Raw genomic sequence first — 18,744 nt, 5'->3', positions numbered from 1 at the left:
CCTTAATGCTGTACCTCCCTTTCCTCTTTTCTCCGTGAATCTCTGTCGTCTTTGCCTCGTAATCGTTGTTTATCCGCAATTCGTTCGTCGATTAATAAAGTGTTGCTCGAGCCTTCCCCGATAATCCACTTAAAATTCTGCGGTCGCTTCCGTTTTAATTGGATTAAACGAGGCAGGAAAGAATCCAAGATTGCCGCGAAAACGGGAAATCAGGAGAGCCCTTCGTTTGTTGGGTCGACGCCGGAAGCGGCGGTGGCGGCGGCGGCGGCGAACTCTTTCAAGTGATAAGTAGCTAATTTGTTAAACAGGCGTTTCATCCACTTATATCCCCGGATTTATTACGTCTTGACGAGGGGCCGTTCCGAAGACAAAACAAGAAGCTTAAGAAAATCCCCGCGAGCGGATAATTGATTCGTGTCTGGTGGGCCCTCTTTTCTGGAACTTGTTCTTTGCGATGGAAATCGCCCGTTCGGATATTCAAACCACGGAGTCGGCGAGAGCGATGCAAAAATTTTATTTATTTGCCCGCAGCCAGGAGTGCCTCTATTATCTAACTCAAAAGAAGATATAACCAATTTATTGAAGTGGTAGCAAGTTTATTCAATTCGGGTTTTCCATTTGCGCGATGCACGATTTAATAAACGTAAGTACCCTTTTCATTTTTTATTTTTTTTTTCCCAGCCGAAGAAAAAAACTAATAACTGGGGCGCGGCGGATTGTTCTGGCCGATAAATCCGATTCGGCGCGAAAATTGCTCATTATTCCTGAAAGGCTCGACGAAAAAAGTGTTACGTTTAGCGACGGAGTATTAAAATGGCGAAAAATTAGGTGAGGCGATTGTCGTTTGCCCAAATGTTTCGGTTGTTTTGTTTTGGTGTGTTGCCAACAAAACTGATATTGAATTATTTACGTTATCTATCGACTTTGACGTTGATGGCTAAGGTTTTTAAATGTTTAAACATCTTCGGTGAAAATTTAACACGTTCGACGTAGGAAAAAACAGTAACTGGAAATTTTTGGTGCTTCATTTCCCAATAATAAAGAGTGACAAAATACTAAAAAAAAAGGGATTTTTTATTATACCTGAACCATAATCCCTGTTTTTGACACTAAACTGCGTGCGAAAAAGGGCCTTTAAAACACTAAAACTTTAAGGGTTGCTTAGGTAACAACAAATTCACCTACATTTTGAACAATGATAAATAGTCATTTATACACAATTTATGATAGCAACGAAACAAGAACAATTAACCATTTCTATATCAACGATTATTGACACAGATTACTTCGGAAAAGGTATTTCAACTTACTTTTGTTCGATACCTCCCTAGAAAGTGAGTCTGTATCCATGGTTAGCAGTGGGTGAAGGTTTCACTTTCGCTCATTCTCTTTCGCTCACGCACTTTCGCTCACTCACTTTTACTCACGCATAATTGAAATTCGATTTTATGAAAAAGAATTTGTATATTGAAAATAATTACATACATACCAATAATAACTATGTATAACAATTCATTATTTTACATAATTCATCACAACGACAGCCACCGAATATGCCCATCATCGGTACCACTTTCTGAAGGATCTACTCTTTCTTGGTCCGCGGCTTCCAGTAAAAACTTGCAAACATCGTTTCTTGGAAAAGTTGTGGCTTTTTTGGCCTGATAGTTTCTACATTTTGTTTTCAAAAAGGAGGTGACTGCTGAACCTGTACCATTTATTATATTAAAACAACTAATAGCTTATAAAAAAACTTCTTACTGCCATTTTTTAAACGCGCAAAATATAAAAAATAGGGTATAACTCCTTCATGGTCTCGTCATGCCCTAAACCCGAGCGTGCTACAAAATTCTTCTTATTAGACCTGTATCATAATACGTAATAATAATGGTAAGTGTTGGGCCACCCGGTATACTATTACAAAACCAAAATCTAAATGATGCATTTTGCAAGTTTACAAAAGCGAATTAAATTATTAATCATGTTTATTTCATTTTATCGTTTGATAAAAATAGACAATTAATACACACAAAAGAGAAAGAAACATCAAGAAGCAAAAATCTAAATGAAACATTTGAACATTTTCTGTACTTACGAGAACATGATTGTAAACATGTTCTCGTTTCTATTTCTATCTCGCTTTTTTCCTCCTCCTGGTATACTCTTTTGTACTTTTATCTTTCAGTTGACATTGGTACTTTTAATTTTTCTGTATAAGTCATTTTCCTTCCAAATGTATTTTTTATTTTACAGTTGAACATTTCTGATCTGTGTACCTACTTCCTTTTCTTTAATTTCTTATCACGTTCTTGTATTATTTCCACTAAATTTCTGGGAACCTGTTTAGGTAATTGTTTGCACTTTGGTTTCAGTCAATTTTCAATTACTGCCTCTTCAGTTACATATTTCAATTTTTCAGAAAACATGAAGCAGCTATTTTTTTACCTGCCCAAACCTTACAAATTCCTAAGTACACGAATTCGAATAAGTCGTGGAAATTCTGTATCGGCAATGCGTCAACAAATTTCACCCCGAAAACATTTGAAATTTGGAAAATTCCCGTTAATCGGCCAATCCGCGGCCACCGCTTGCACTTTCCCCCGAAAAAATTAAGCCAATTTCCGCCGTAAATCCCCGACGATAACGACCATCCGTAAGGATTTAATAGGCTTAAATGTTGTGCGTAACCGTGGCCGTTGTTCCTCACCTCGGCCCTTCAATTCGGCAATCAACACCAGGTCCGCATACGTCCGTACAGATTATGCCCCGCGCCGCCCCCGCCCCATTCCCGGCGACCGCCGCCCCACGCCATCCGAACTTTTGTAAAGACTTTATAATCTGCAGTGTTCGTAGCCAACTGCCGGTCATTAAAACCGAAATGGACCGCACTTTTTCACCGAATTTCGGACGACAAAGGGTCGGCACGTGTTCCTGTTCAAAATTTAACAGTGCCCAGTGACGTCGACGGCGTAAAATTAAAAGTGACGTCACTGAATTATAAATTATGTGGTGGGTAAAGGACGACCAGAAAGAAAAAAAATTGAAAAAGGACGACTCGTCCGTACAAAACCGTCACAGCATTCGACACAGGGGATTTATGAGCCATTATGGCGAACGCAAGTTCGTTGATCTGTCATTATGGCGATTGTACCGCAACATAAACGAACCAATTTCCAAGGGCTCGCTGCAGGACCTGGTCTCTCTTTGAATGTATCAAAAACGTATTAAAAGTGCTTTGTACGTCTGGCTCCATAGAGGGCACAACACACCGGAAGCCGAGGTGGCTAGATGTGTGGATTAAACAAAAACGACAAAGCACTCTCGATCAGCCCGTAAAATATGACACTGTCGGATTTAGATCTTGTAAGGCCAACGAATTAAAAAGGGAACACGTCTGAAAGGGTGCGATTTTATTTTCACAGTGTTGGCACTTCTGCGGCCGTCACGCCATAACACCCTTTGATCTCTTTCTTAACATCCCCTTTATGAAGTGCCATCACGTGACGTTTTCGGATTCGTTTTGTGTTTTTTCCTCTCTCTCTCTCGGCTCTCGCCTCGCATTCGGACCCCTTTATTGCGCCATACTACTTCTTCCACCAAATAAAATAAGAATCAAAATAAAATAAAGGCTCGGACAACGTCCAGAACTTTAATCCCGGCTCTCTCGACGTGAAATGGACGGAGATAAGCCGGAGACGGGTCGGAGAGAAACTTGTCTTCACGTCGTCGCGACGCTCGCCCCACGCCGACGTCGGAAAACGTCGGACTTGACGGACGTTTGGGGGCTTCACCTGGGGACGGATCGGGCTCGGACGCGGTATCCAGTTCTTGCCCTTATCGGTCGCAGTTATTCGGGGCTATGGTCTCTTTATTGGAGATTATGTGACCGAACGGTTAAGTCGAGTGGCCCCACTTCTTCGGGCTTTCGCCGATTTTATTTACGGCCAAGTGGAGAAAAATGGACGCCGACGACGGGGGCGGCTTCCAGCCGTGAAAGTCGAAATTAAATTGACACCTCTAATCCCTGTAAAAATAGCTATTCATGCAACGAGTTGCAAAATCTTGTTGACACTCGTGGTCCAACATGTCGTGTGGAAAAAAATAGCCATTTTGCTACGTGTTTCATACAAGATTTTTTCTAATTTAGTTACGAAAAGCACACATTCTAATTAAAATCCTGTTTAAATCTGCTATTTCAATAATTTTCCGGGATAATAATACTAATGTCACTTTTTAACACTAGTGATAATATAATGTCACTTTTTAACACAGTGATAATATAATGTCACTTTTTTGAGTAGTTATTAAATGAAATACGTTTGACAACTAAAATGAAATATCACGATGGTTGCTTTTCGTAACTGAATTAGAAAAAAAAATTATGAGACGATATTGTAATAGTAAATTATGCACCGAGGGAGTGAAGTGCATGATTTTTACCCGAGGTGCAATTTGTACCCCGAGAGCGAAGCCCAAGGGTTCTACAAAGCACTGAAGGTAAAAATCATACACTCCCGAGGTGCATATACTATTTTTTGCACGACCCAACGATTTTAATTGAAAAAAGCCGAAAATTTGTAAATTATCTTTAACTGTCAAGCTAAGTTTAAGTGGCATGTTTACAGTTTATTTTTAAACCGTAAGAAATAAGAAATTTTGCAAAAATTAAGAAATCAGACGAAATACATACATATTAATCCTTTTTTTCCGTCAACCAAATTAGACTTGTATTGATTTCAAAATGTACAAAATATTGAACTGATGAAATTTCAATTTCAATTTTAAGTTTGTAAATGATAAATTATGACATTAAAAACTGTCTTTCCAACTTAACACAATGCAAAATAATTCTGTACAATGGCTGTGTCACCCATTTGTTTCCCCTAATGACTCTCCCTAAATCCCGACTCATTTTTATGAATAATTCAAAAATAATTTTGGAAGGTTTTAGTGATTTTTCCAGCATAATCATGTTGGAAGCACCAATTATGTTAATTTAGTACAATTCCAAGACAGAAAGTTGACTCTTGCTACAATTACTTTTAACAACGAACTCTTTGAGCCACGATAATTTTAAGAAATAATTACACAGTTAGACATAAAAATGTCTAAAGGTTTGATTCACTGTAGCTGTTGTGTCGAAAGCGTGTATTTAGTAGGTAAATTATTTTGAGTTATCACATACTGTTTTCAAATAAATGAACTGATATGAACCAATATTAATTTTTTCATATTTATTTTTGAAAAATTAGTCAGTTACCTAGCAGAAGTTTCCTTTGTGAATGGGACAGCAGAGCAATACAAAAAAAAAATGGTCCAAAAGAAATAATCTAATCTCAGAAAAATAGTATTTGTGGTGGTATGGTACAAAAAAGAAAAAATTGTTACAAAAGTCATTATTAAATGTTTGCACAAATTCATTCCTTGTTGTTGAGGGCAATTTTTCCGCTAGAAATAGTAATTTATGCAACAAGTGGGTAAAGTAGTACTTTTTGAATGAAAAAATAGTTATTTACGAACCGAGTGCGAGAAGATATTTTTCGCACATGAGCGCATTATTTGAGGCACAAGCGACGAAAGAGCGAGTGTTTTATTTGCGCGAATGTGCCGAAACGTCTTCGCGCATCGAGGTTTGTACAATATTTTTTGAAACGAACATTAGCATTTTTAAATTATTACCCAATAGTTCCCAATTTAGTGAATAGATGGCGCTTGCCCAAGTGTCAATTGAATTAATAGCGATTTATTTTCATTCTTTCGAATTGACGTTTTGTAGACCAGACTTCATTATTATCAAGTCAAATCATTTTCAGAATGCTCAAAAAGGCCAATGCTTTTTGGATGATTTTGAAGCACTAGTGCGCGAAATCTACGTTCGCGGTTAACTGCTGCGTTTGCGAAATGTCATTTTGAAGTTAGTGAGTTCAAAAAAGACATTTTATGCACGAGTTTCATATCATTTTTTCTTTACGATTTCAATTAGAAAAACTATCAACATCAAAACACAAATCTAAAATTTGTCATTTCTAAAACCAAGAACTTATCGGTAATTGTTCACTTTAACTACTTGTGGAATTTTCGCGTTTTTTCTGGCTAGATAGCCTCAGGACGTCCTCCTACATCGTTTCCCACCAGTCAAACCTTGTGCAATTGAAAATTTTCCTTACCCTTTAGTTATACTAAGACTTGGCGCGACCTTGACGCGACCTTGAAACACAACAAGAGAGAAAAAAAGGCATTTGCACAAGGTTTGAATGGTGGGACACGATCTAGGAGGACGCCCTGAGGCTGTCTAGCCAGAAAAAACGCGAAAATTCCAGAAGTAGTTAAAGTGAACAATTACCCTTAAATAGTTTAAATAATTTAAAACTTCATTCGCAAAGTCGTATTTGACTTTTAATTCCTTTCAAGGAATACGTTTTCAGTACGCCGCTGTGCCAGTCCAGTCCACATCCGTTAACTCTTGACAGTTGATCTGTCACTTTTTGACAGATGTCGTTCATGAGCCGTCCGACGGGGGCGCTCAGGTACAAATCGGCTTTTTAATGACCATTAGAGATAACAATTAACAATGGGCGTACAGCCATGCAGACAGCCTTTATCTGTCTCCATCTGCAGACTGATCTATGTCGTCCGCAGTGACATTTTGGCTTTACGCTTTTGGTGAAATCGTCGACCGCAAACTCCCTTTTAACACGAAACGGGCCATCAAAAATACGAATTCTTTGAACTGTTGAACGTTGCGGAACGTTTTTAATTGGTCCGGAAAGGAAAAAATAAAGCGATTAACGCCCCCTTTGTGCGTTTTACGATCATCGTGTAGAAAAATTCGTCTCGCTGTCTGAACAGATATTAAGCGGGTAAATGCGTTTTAAAATAGAAGAAGATTATGTTTGGTTCTCGTATAAAAGTGTGAAATATAATGTAGCGTGAAATCCCGCACCACCATTCCACGACTGTCCCTTAGGTCTAGGATGTTTAAGGCTGGATGTTGGTCGCACTGCGGTGCTCTCCGTCAGTATGAAGATGTTAAGTAGGCCATTTGTCATGTCAAGAAAGCGGTGGGTGGCACAGGAAACTGAACTACAAAGGACATCACGACTATTATTTACACTCAGGCTTGCCAGCATTAATGCACTCGTTTAAAGCACTTGCCAACCGTTAATTAGTTCGTTTTTAGGGGATTTGCTTCGACATGAACTCGCTACTTAAAACTTCCTCGTAGAAAAAAAATCCCATTCATCGACTACCCGGAATGTCATCGCAACGCAAACAGTATTAGTTTTTAGGTAACAAGATACGGCATTATCCCGTACTTAGAGGCCTAATATCTCCTTTGAAGGCCTATCAAAGAATCTCTAAGCTTCCGTGAATGCTTTCAGTGTAATGTACACCTAATGGGAAAATGAGAACGAGAGCACCACCTGAACCGAACTCGCCCCCATCTTTCACGACTGACTCGAACGAAGAGTATTAGCGTCGCGACGACACCTGAAAAACTCGACGGAAACGTTAAACCCCTGACGAATTAGACGAGTATCAGTCAGAGCCATTTTTGCACTAAACGAACGCCTGTGACTACAGCCACCGGGCTTTATTACGGCAAATTAAAATCAGAGAGGATCGATATGGCTCCATCCCATGCATTATCCCTTATCGAGTGGATAGTTAATGCACAGTTGTTTTAACGCAATCAGAAAATTTACTCGAATCATAATATTATCCAATGTTAAATAAAATTTTAAAACAACGATACAGGGTGATGCGCCACAGTTGCGAACGGCAAAAGTCACGTCCGAGAGCCATTCAGTTGGAGTCGAATCTGGCGCACTACCATCCATCAGGACGTGTTGTAATAACGTGCCGATATTATAATTAGGTGTGAAATATTTATCGTCTGGGCGTAATAATGTAACATGTTGTTCGATATATGTCTCACAGAGGCGCACTGCGAGTTTCAAAATTATCTGCTAATTAGCATTATTCCATGAAACGACAACTCAATCGATATTTACCTGTCACATAAATTATGAACTGTCATTTTGACGTCAATAAGCACTTCTGTCAAGTATGTTTCGTGAAATATTTGTAAATTGTGCGAATAGAAAAAGTGTATCAATCGAACAAGACTTGCAAATCTCATCGTGTTGGCACCACTGATATTTTGGCAGGAGACTGACAACGTAAAAGCAGTTTCATTTTAATGTCTAATAATAATATTTGATGAGATTTTACAGTTGACAGATGAATACGCATATTTATTCATAAAACATTCTGTATACTGGTCTATATTTTTATAAATTTATTATTTACATTATTAAAACAATGATGTGTTTATTTAAAGTAAATCAAAATAAAAGCAGAACGTAGATGATGTTTTGCAATATTTTAAATCAAACCTAATGGGCGTAAAAAAATACACCCAGTAATTTTCTCGCCACATCCTATTTTTTTACCGATCATAATTCAAAAAACAAAAATAATTTTTGACTGTTGGATAATTCTGGGCTGGGAAGGCGTTGGAAACCGAATTGTGGTGTTTTTTTACAGCGTGGATTAATTGGAGCATATTGACAGCTAACCTAAAATTTAGAGCCAAACAAATCTTTCTTTTTTTCTTTCTTTGCAATGTTTTAGACTAAAAATAGATTCTTATTCTCAAAGCAAATATCCAAGAGCACACTTTGTTGAAAATAAACATGTTCAATTATGTACCGATTAAACATAAACAAATGTCATTCGTGTCAAACGGCGGGAAATTCAAACTTTACGCTGTTCTAAACGGTTTACTTTTTCCAACGCCTACTCAGCACAGGATTTCATTTGAACGCGCAATAGTAGCCATCACGCTGAATCAAATATAGACATGACTTCAACATGTGACAGCATAGTAGGCATGTAATGATAAATTGTATTAACTGTCAAAATGTGAATTAATTATAAAATTAAAAGAGTCCAAACACGTGCATCTTTAGTGTAAATTTATTTTCGGTTGTTTGAATGTTGCACTATAGCATTTTACTAGTTTTAATTATTAGAATGAGCATCCGTGGTGCTGGTTTGAATCAAACAAATCTGTATTTCCATTCGGATGCACAACAGAAATTCGCCATCATACAGAACCGAAAGCCACTAATAGAACCCCGCAGGAATATAATTAAGGTCCTTTAGCTGTAAATTTACACTAATTAATTTAAAATTGTCCATTTTAAATGGACGCTCAGCTCTTAATTTGCGTTGAAATTTAGAACGGAGGCTAATTCAAAAATGATGATTTTTTCAATGAGGAGCCGACCCGGCTTAGAGGGCAAAAACCAGATTTAAATTCTTAAATACGGTCACAATGAAAATTCGCAACGAGAGAAAAAAAAAACGAAACACGATATCAAATATCCTGTAAGCTTTTAAATCTGATTTCACGGACAATTGCCTCGTAGATCTGTCCGTTTTCTGGTAATATTTCCCGGTTATCTGATACATTTATTTATATGAGATTAAGATCGAAAATAGAAATATCCTCTTACGTATTCGTGGACAATGAGAGTTGTTGGCGGGACCCTCGGTGGCTACTTTTGGGGCCAGATCACGGAAAGGAAGTTAAAAAAAACATATTCCGATTTTATTATTTGCATTTATTTGTGTGTGAACTGCGCCTTTGTGATGGAGTGTGCCAAACGGGACGATCAAAGCCGCCGCCGGCTCAAGATCCCACATTAAAATATTTTTCCAGATTCTATTCATCACTCAACACCTGACCTGTCAATCAAACGATTTAAATTTCTTCGCCGTAACCGACCGCGCGAGCCTTATTAACGGTCCAGCAACGCCGCGAACTCTCAACAAACAACCAAGAGGTGTCAGAGGCCGACGAAGAAAATTGAACTGAACTAGTCATCGCACAGGAGAGAATAAAGAGCGCTTTTTATGGGGGGACCTGGTCTACCTTGCCACTTTACCGTGTGTAAATTATTATTACCTCACTCCAGAGCCTGTCACCGCTAAGGTAAACCGAACATGCCTAAAGGCCGTCCCCCTTTTTTGCATCAGAAACCCGCCGTTTTGTTGTTGAATAGCACGGAAGGGGTCCTTGCCTCTTATTCAAGCAGATGTAAATAAATAAGAGCTGATAATGCAGACATGGGGGAGCAGATTTTTATGGGCTAATTAAAACGTTTCCCGGCGATGACGTCTCTGTAGGCAGAATCGAACTATAAAATCCAAAGCGGAACAAAGTTTTTAGGGGTGCAGTTGACAGATTGGTGGCGCCATCTCACTGCGAAGGGCTGTTCGAACGACAACACCACCCCTCCGCGAAACCCGACGTCGAAATCTGCCCACAAAAATCAGGAAGAAATCCTTTTCCAACTAGGACTAAAAATAGTTAATTTTTAACAATTAATTCATTCATCCCTAAATTTTACTATACTAGGAAAAATCAAAACAAATATCTTCATTTCTACTAACACTTGTCAATTTCAACTCTTTTTTGAATAATTTAGGCTTTGACTGTTTCTTTTGTAATTTATCTAGTTTAAGCAATCAGAGATCTACTTGACTTACATCGATGTCAAAAGAAGCGTTTTTAGTTCTTTGTTTATTTATCACAAACAAATACTTCCCCAAATCCAAGAATTTTGTAAATTTATTGGAAACTTGACCATCTGTTGGTAGCGTTCCAATTGGAAAACATTTGACGCATGAACGCGGCCAAAGAGGGGGAGATTATTATTTGTTATGGCAGTAAATCCGCCCCGAAGTTTGGTCAATAAACCGTTTGGCTTTTCCCGATCGCGTAGACGTTCCGCCGCCTCAACAATAAGAAAATGTTCCTCAACAAGTACTTCCACACCGACGACAACAGAGGTAAGCCCTAGCACCCTAGTAACGTCCAATCAATTCCCGTCAATCAAGTGAGTGATTTCGGCTCCAAAATTTGACGCACCTTTAACTCTTTTGACAGTAGGAAAAATGTTTCCGTACGTTGTCTCGGAAAAGGACCAGATCCCTGCTAAGAAATCCGTCGAAGAGAGCCATTCCCCAAAACCTAGGACGAAGAGATACGCCGTCACACCACCTCAAAGTGAGTCGAATGAATTAGTTTTGAGCGGTGACGTTGACTTTCGTTCGTAGGTTCGCCTACCCCGCCGGATTCTCCACCGAAATCCCCCAAGAAATACCCCCGAAGAGAGTCCATCTATGAGTTCAAGTCGGAAGCTGCGAAGAAAGTCGAGTTGATAGCGAAGAGTCGCGACGAGAGGAGACAGAAGTTGGCGGACGAGAAGGCCATCAAAGACCAGATGGGGATGTCGGAACAGAACAACCCCTACTATGATTTCTCGAGGATGATCAACGAGTTCAAGAGCACTCTGGAGTTTCATCCGTTGAAGGACAACGATGCAGTGATCGAGAACCAGATCACCGTGTGCGTGAGGAAACGGCCTTTGAACAACAGGGAGAAGAACAGGAGCGAAGTGGACGTGGTGACGGTCCCCTCCAAGAACCAGATAATAATCCACGAGCCCAAGCACAAGGTCGATTTGACCAAATATTTGGACAATCAGCACTTCCGCTTCGACTACGTCTTCGACGAGACCTGCACCAACGAGACAGTTTACAAATTCACGGCCCAGCCCCTGGTCAAGACGATCTTCGAGGGAGGAATGGCCACGTGTTTCGCTTACGGCCAAACGGGAGCCGGGAAAACTCACACGATGGGCGGCGAGTTCAAGGGAAAGCAACAGAACTTCAAGAACGGAATCTACGCTTTGGTGGCCACTGACGTTTTCACCTTTCTGAACCTGCCGCCCCACAGAGACAAAAACCTAGTGGTGTCAGCCAGTTTCTTCGAAATTTACGGTAAATTAGCCTACGACCTTCTCGCGAAGAAGCAGCGGCTCAAGGTCCTAGAGGACGGGAAGCAGGTGGTGCAAGTCGTCGGTTTGACCGAGCGCACCGTCAACAAAGTCGACGACATCATGGACCTGATCAAGAAGGGCAGTTTGGAGAGAACCTCGGGGCAGACCTCGGCGAACTCGAACTCGTCCAGGTCCCATGCGGTCTTCCAGATAATCTTGAGAAAGGCCGACAGCAAACACTTGGAAGGGAAGTTCTCGCTGATCGACCTGGCGGGAAACGAGAGGGGCGCCGACAATTCCAAATCCAACAAACAGACGAGGCAGGAAGGGGCAGACATTAACAAGTCTCTCCTGGCCTTGAAAGAGTGCATAAGAGCTCTGGGGAAGAAGGGTAAGCATTGTCCTTTCCGAGAGAGTATCCTCACTAAAATTCTTAGAGATTCGTTTATCGGTGAGAAATCGAGGACATGCATGATTGCTCTGATATCCTCGTCGGTAGGATCGGTCGATCACACACTGAACACGCTGAGATACGCTGACAGAGTCAAAGAACTAGTGGCCAACGATTTCTGTGAGCCCAATTCCGGAGAATCCGAAGAGAGTCAGAACGAGAACGACGTCCTGTCGTTAGAATACGATCTTTTAGAGAATAGTAAAAATGTCATAGATAGTTGCGTTTACTTCCACAAAATGGCTCTCCAGCTTTACGACAACGGCAAAAAATCAGGATACAATAAATATGAGTTCGCCAAGAACTGGAAGAATCTGTTGAGGGAGATGATCGACGTTCAGAAGGTTGCATATGTTAAGGCGTCGGAATTTTGCGACATGCTCGAAGATGAAGCTTAATTTATTATTGTGTGACATGGCAATAAATTTTAATAAATCATTAATTGGAAGCGAATTGTTTATTTTATTCCAATCCTTGAAGATATTTTGACAGATGACATTACACATTAAAACCCAAAAATCGATAAACCGGTGTCTAGTTATCTTTTTAAAAGGGGCATACTTGTGACAGGTTTTAAATAACCACGTTGAAAGACGGTTCTGGTTTTTTGGTGTAGAAAAGAATTTAATCTGGAATAATTGGTGGGTATCAAGTTGACGTTTAAAATTACCGCTCGGTCATTTTTACAGACCTACTAACTTACCGACCCAGAAAACGACAACGACAGCCGACAGTTGAGATAACGAGCACCTCCCATGAGCAGTCAAACCTCATAGTAAATGTAAATTTTTAGTTATTAATCGTAATTTGTAGCCAATTAAAATGATTTTGCTCGAAACAAACAACCGAGTAGTTGAAGAGACGTTAACGGTTAAAATAAAAAGTGCACAAGCGGGGTAAGTTTCATTAAAAAAAAAAAACAGGCCGGCAATTCGGGGTGAGGCCTCGTTATCTGTCGGTGTAGACAGAGATTTATCACTAAACCCATCTCATTGCGGTTTAGATTAATCGTTGCAAGCAACAAGGAAAACCAATGACTTATCCAATGAGCTGTCAAAATAAGGACACCACATCTAACGTCGTTCATCTCTTTCAGGCTCAAAAACGAGTCCATAGACATAACAGTCTCGGATTTCGACGGCGTTCTGTACCACATTTCGAACCTGAACGGCGACAAAACCAAAATTAGGGTAAGCCTGACCCCCCGCCAGAGACCCCACAAAACCTGCTCGGTTTCAGATAAGCATTTCATTGAAGTTTTACAAAGAGCTGCAAGAGCACGGAGCCGACGAGCTCCTCAAACGCGAGTACGGCCCCCTGCTCGTCAAAACCGAGGACGGCTACAACGTCTCGATCCTGTTTGACTTGGAAAACATCCCTCAGGACTGGCCGGAAGTCGTGAAAAAGATCGGCCTGCTGAAACGCAACTGTTTCGCGTCGGTCTTCGAAAAGTACTTCGATTTCCAGGAAAACGGCGACGAGGGCCAAAAACGAGCCGTCATCCATTACAGAGATGACGAGACGATGTACGTCGAGGCGAAAGCCGATAGAGTCACGGTCGTTTTTTCGACGCGTTTCCGCGACGAAGACGACGTCGTGATAGGGAAGGTGTTCATGCAAGAGCTGAAGGAAGGGTTGAGGGCGTCGCACACGGCGCCACCTGTGCTGTTCAGCCACCGGGAACCCCCGCGAGAGCTGCAGAACACCGACGCGAAAGTCGACAACAACGTCGGTTATGTAACTTTTGTGTTGTTTCCGAGGCACACGGCGCGCAACACCAGAGACAACACCATCAATCTCATACACATGTTCCGCCACTACCTGCACTACCACATCAAGTGCTCCAAGGCGTACATTCACAGCAGGATGAGGGCCAAGACTTCCGATTTTCTCAAAGTGTTGAACAGGGCAAGGCCTGAGAATAAGTCAACAGACAAAAAGACTATCACGTAAGACTGAATTCTCCAGGTTTCGATCGTATTAATTATTTTTTTCCGTTGCAGAGGGAGAACTTTCATACGAAGGGATTGATGTGTATAGTGACTTTGCTTGTAAGATCAGCTCAAAAAAAGGACTAATAACTGCCGATAAATTGTTAAACTTAACTGTTTCATTCAACACAATTTTTCATTTAGGAATCGGATCTTGCACAGCCTCTCTTGCAGTTGTAATAACTTTTATTTATTAAGTCAATTAACGAATTTAGCCCCAGATTCAATACTGAATGTTACAGTTCAGTTTTAAAGTTAGTGTTGTAATGGTGCTGATTTTTCAGCGACGTTGTACATATAGATTCAATCTTTTAACTGTGCTTCCTTGAAAACTTGGGTAAGCACGTCAATATTGTGAATTGTATATTTCTAATGCATTACAAAGTTTAAATTACCCATAACATATATTTTTACCTATTTTGTAAATTCTCGTTTTTTTTCTTTTTTTAATGTTCTTTTTTACCGCTACGTATCCGCTTATTTAATGTCATTTTAATTCATCTTATTTATAATTTAAATTATGGACCGTTTTCAAGTATTACAATTTCAAAAAAGAATTCGCCAAATAAATTATATAACATAACATAGATTTAATAGTTAATAAATTGTCAATTTCAACAAGTTCCGATATTTATTTTTTTTTCTACTTGTTTCTATAGACAATAGGAAATGCATCTGTGAATGATTACATTTTCCATTACTTTTTTTATATTCTTAAAACTACAGTTAACAAAGTACAGAACAAGACACTGTTTACTTGAATTTTAGAAAATAAAATGTTATTTTAAAATAAACGCCTTAAACATTATTTACGCCATTTTTTTTATCTGGTTGGAGTAATTTTAATTTATTTTTTCATTCTCATTGAAGAGCAAACACGTTAGTCCATTTACCGTCACCGCATATTTTATATTTCTGCAGCAAACGCTTGTCACCGTATTCACCTGTTTGAAAACGAAACGGAAAACATCAATGTTGATATTTACCACTTGCGTTGAAAAATATTTGCAACAAATACTCCAATCAATTGAAAATCAAAAGTGAAAACAAAATTTTGATTTGTGAATTGAAGGTCACTCAATTGCAACGAATATTTTAAAGTTTCATACCAAAAATTCGTCTGGAAGTCACACCGAAGAGATTTCTCGCACTGTTTACAGTTTTACATTTAAACGGAAATAACGCCTTTAGGGTTGGAAAGAGAAAATTAAATTCAAATGACATTTATCGACAAGAAGTTGGCTCACGGTGACGAACATTCAGTCTTTTAAAATTGGGACCAAGATCACAAAACGAAAAACACCAAATTATACTAAAATAAATAAATAATCACGGTGTTAATCGTTTTTTGGGGCAGGTGAAAGGTATACTTACGACAATTAAAAGATCGGGGTAATTTCTGATAGAGCGGATCCATTCTGAACTGTCAAAGTAAAGTGCTGTTACATTGCGCTAGTGATAAAATTACTGGCCACCCGAATGGACCTTTACATTTATAAGAGATGGAAAATATGCGCGTGAGATCTGCGCATTGTGAGAGAACAGTTGACCGCTACACTTATTTCCATTGGTTTAACTCGTCAAAGTCTAAGGGTCAACATCTTTGTTGTCTCACAGGACACAGAATTTCTTTGTGCAATGACGTCATTGTGCGACAAAGAGCAGCCTGATTTGTAAGTGCTTATTCACAATGGACATAAGCTTGACATAAGGCATAAGAAATTCATGATACATGCAGTGGATATACTATTAATTTTTACGTAACTTATGAGAAGTGACCTACTGACCTCAGTGAACATTATTGTTGTGTACAAAAAGGCATGAAGAATCATATTCCAGTTATATGGACACATACATTATTTTCCAATTGCCCAAATTTACAAATTATTCTTAGGTATCTCTTATTTATTTCTTATGTCTTATGTCCATTGTGAATAAGCACTAAAGGTCCATTGGTATTTTAATTTTTTATTTGTGACAACAGTTTAAAACAAATGCAAATCCTAAAGTTCTTAACCCCATTTGCGACAAATTATTGAATTCTAAATGAATTTTTCTACTTTGGTATCATAAGTGAGTCGTTGTGAAACTAAAATTAGTGTCACAAAGGAACTTTTTGTGAAATTGTTTTTGTTTGTTTTTTTATACGTATTACGGCAATACCATTTCTACCGAACTCCTGTTAACAATTAAATCATTTCATCAAAGAGTATAGGATAGAGGAGAAGCAACCCATAAGAGCCAACAGTGTTACTAAATTATAGTATACGAGTTTCAGCGCCTCTAGTGTGTGAGTCTATTAAAAATAATGAATAAACTGTTCCTCCCGTTCCCCGTTCCCCTCAGCAGCCGAAGAACTGATAGTTACGAGCCACAAACACCAGAGGTCGTCACTTACACTTATAATTTCGCTTCCCGTCTATCATTATACTCTTTGCATTTGATATTTGACATAAGTAAATTTCACAGAAATGCTAATACAATGCCACGAATGCCACTGATGCCACCATAAGTCATGTCGTGCCCCAACCAACTCGTGTCACAATCAAGCGTCTTGTAAAACTCGTATAATAATATTCATTTTCCCTTCGTTTTTAATTTTTGATATAATTTTTTTAAACAAAAATATCTAATTATTTCTTTTATTTCTTTCTTCTTTTTTTTCATCACAGCGACGATACAAAAGCAACAATAAATTACACTTACATGACAACCACATTTAACAGTAGAAACCTTGATAGAAAACATTGATTAGTTTTTTATTAATAATGGATTATTCGCAAAGAAAGCATCAATATATTTTTCACCCAGTGCATTAGTTAAAGGAACAAATGCAGAAAATTATTATTTTTATACTATCGTTCCAAAAACTTACATAAAAAAATTAGTATTTTGGATCTGAAACTTTTCCTGCAAACAAAATGACGTCTTTAACTTTGATGAAGAAAATAAACGGGTGATCTGCGTGGAAGGTTTTGGTAGGTCGAGGAGGCGCAGACATATAGAACCCTAAAAAAAGACATTTCAGACAATTACTCAAAAATTAGGATTTAAAGCCTTCAACTAATAATAAATTCTTACAAATATTCGTGGCAGCTGCCGCTTCGACACCATCCCGATTAACATTAATGAAAGTCTTCTGCATAACCCCCTCAATGATCAAATCGCCCTTATTTCCTGCAATTTCGCTGAAGTCAGCTTCGCCACTGAAAGCTTTTCTGACACCCAACTGCAAATAACTATCTTAATCTGACCACGCAACCCAAACACTCACCTTTTTCAACACTTCTTTGAAATCAATTTGATTCTCTACTTTGAACAAGGGCAACCTCACATCGACGATTTCGCGTTGAAGAGAGTGCTGTTTGAAGATTTCCTCTGCTTGAGTCTCAAGCTCTGCGAGACCTTCTATCGCGTTAGGAAGTACCAGGACCATTTGGGCATCTTCCCCTTTGAACGGTAGTTCCAAAAATTTTGCTTTCAGTTGTGTATCTTCGTAGTACTTGTAACGTCCAGCACCATTGGTCATAGTATCGACCTCAACAACATCTTTGGCGGTTTTATGGAAAGTTCTCTTAGTCACTGGAAGTTTATGAAAGTCGTTGCTTGTCCAATTGCCTTTGAAATATAACGCATTTACGATAACAGCGGGAGTGGCGGCGCTTAGAGTCGAGGGATTTACTAAATTCTTAATTTTGTGTTCTGTTTGCTCCTCTACCCATTTATTTATGGTGTCTGCAGCTTCTTGATTTCGAGAAAAATCAATATTCTCAATTTCTGCCTTGTAGACTTCGGTGGCAATTTTCTTATAATCATTCTTAATTGGAAATTTTTCTCGGACGTAAATTTTGTTAGCGGTGTGAAGAGAAAGTTCTCCTTCACCCTTCAGGATTTCAAGGAGATCTTTTACGACAGTTCTTGTGTCCTGGTCGGAATTGGGAAGGTGCAAACTCGTTCGTATTTCTTCGGCAGTTTCATCTTTGGCGCCGGATTCAGCCAAAGCTAAGGCTAATTCTGCAGAAAGTGGACTTACCAAAACGTTTTTGTCCCCTTTTTTAATAATCTCCTGAAATAAAAAAACACTCTTGCAAATGTGTTAATTTTGTAAATTTGAACTATTACTTTGTAAATAGCCGCAGTGAATAAATTATTGCCCCTTGCAAAATCTTGAATGGTGAGACCAGCAATGATGTGAGGCCAAATTATGCAAAATAAAACTGCAATCGAAAGAGACTTCATCTTTTGATGATGTCACGAACTCGAATGTTATTATATTAGTTACCCCATTCTCTTGTATACTGTCTAGTGCATATTATGAAATTTGATAACCAAAGGTCATCCAATGATTAAATTGTTTTCTTGAACGAGATAAAATATGTTTTTGCAGTAGCCTATCTTTCACCCAGTATTATCAAACAGATATAACTTGTTTGTAAAAATAAACAAA

General features: G+C 38.9%; 3 protein-coding genes across 3 annotated transcripts; 2 read left to right on the top strand and 1 right to left on the bottom strand.

Annotated features, from left to right (window-relative positions):
• The first annotated feature begins 10,877 nt into the window (after positions 1 to 10,877).
• On the top strand, positions 10,878 to 12,754 carry LOC138139297 (kinesin-like protein Klp10A). Its single transcript, XM_069059523.1, has 2 exons — positions 10,878 to 11,080; positions 11,131 to 12,754. Exons 1-2 carry the CDS (start codon positions 10,969 to 10,971, stop codon positions 12,702 to 12,704), a joined length of 1,686 nt encoding a protein of 561 aa, XP_068915624.1. The 5' UTR covers positions 10,878 to 10,968; the 3' UTR covers positions 12,705 to 12,754.
• Positions 12,755 to 13,019: 265 nt separating this feature from the next.
• On the top strand, positions 13,020 to 15,105 carry Arpc2 (Actin-related protein 2/3 complex, subunit 2). Its single transcript, XM_069059532.1, has 4 exons — positions 13,020 to 13,202; positions 13,403 to 13,496; positions 13,546 to 14,255; positions 14,310 to 15,105. Exons 1-4 carry the CDS (start codon positions 13,129 to 13,131, stop codon positions 14,335 to 14,337), a joined length of 906 nt encoding a protein of 301 aa, XP_068915633.1. The 5' UTR covers positions 13,020 to 13,128; the 3' UTR covers positions 14,338 to 15,105.
• A 1,820-nt stretch (positions 15,106 to 16,925) lies between these two features.
• LOC138139300 (antichymotrypsin-2-like) lies at positions 16,926 to 18,594 on the bottom strand. Its single transcript, XM_069059526.1, has 4 exons — positions 18,420 to 18,594; positions 17,572 to 18,363; positions 17,379 to 17,526; positions 16,926 to 17,306 (listed from the first exon to the last, which is right to left on the bottom strand). The coding sequence occupies exons 1-4, from the start codon at positions 18,534 to 18,536 to the stop codon at positions 17,182 to 17,184; spliced, it is 1,182 nt and encodes a 393-aa protein (XP_068915627.1). The 5' UTR covers positions 18,537 to 18,594; the 3' UTR covers positions 16,926 to 17,181.
• Positions 18,595 to 18,744: the final 150 nt, after the last annotated feature.

Source organism: Tenebrio molitor, chromosome 9 (genome assembly GCF_963966145.1).
Source record: "Tenebrio molitor chromosome 9, icTenMoli1.1, whole genome shotgun sequence".
NCBI classification, from domain to species: domain Eukaryota; kingdom Metazoa; phylum Arthropoda; class Insecta; order Coleoptera; family Tenebrionidae; genus Tenebrio; species Tenebrio molitor.
The sequence above is the reverse complement of the archived record's forward strand: the minus strand, read 5'-3'. Positions and strand labels throughout refer to the sequence as shown.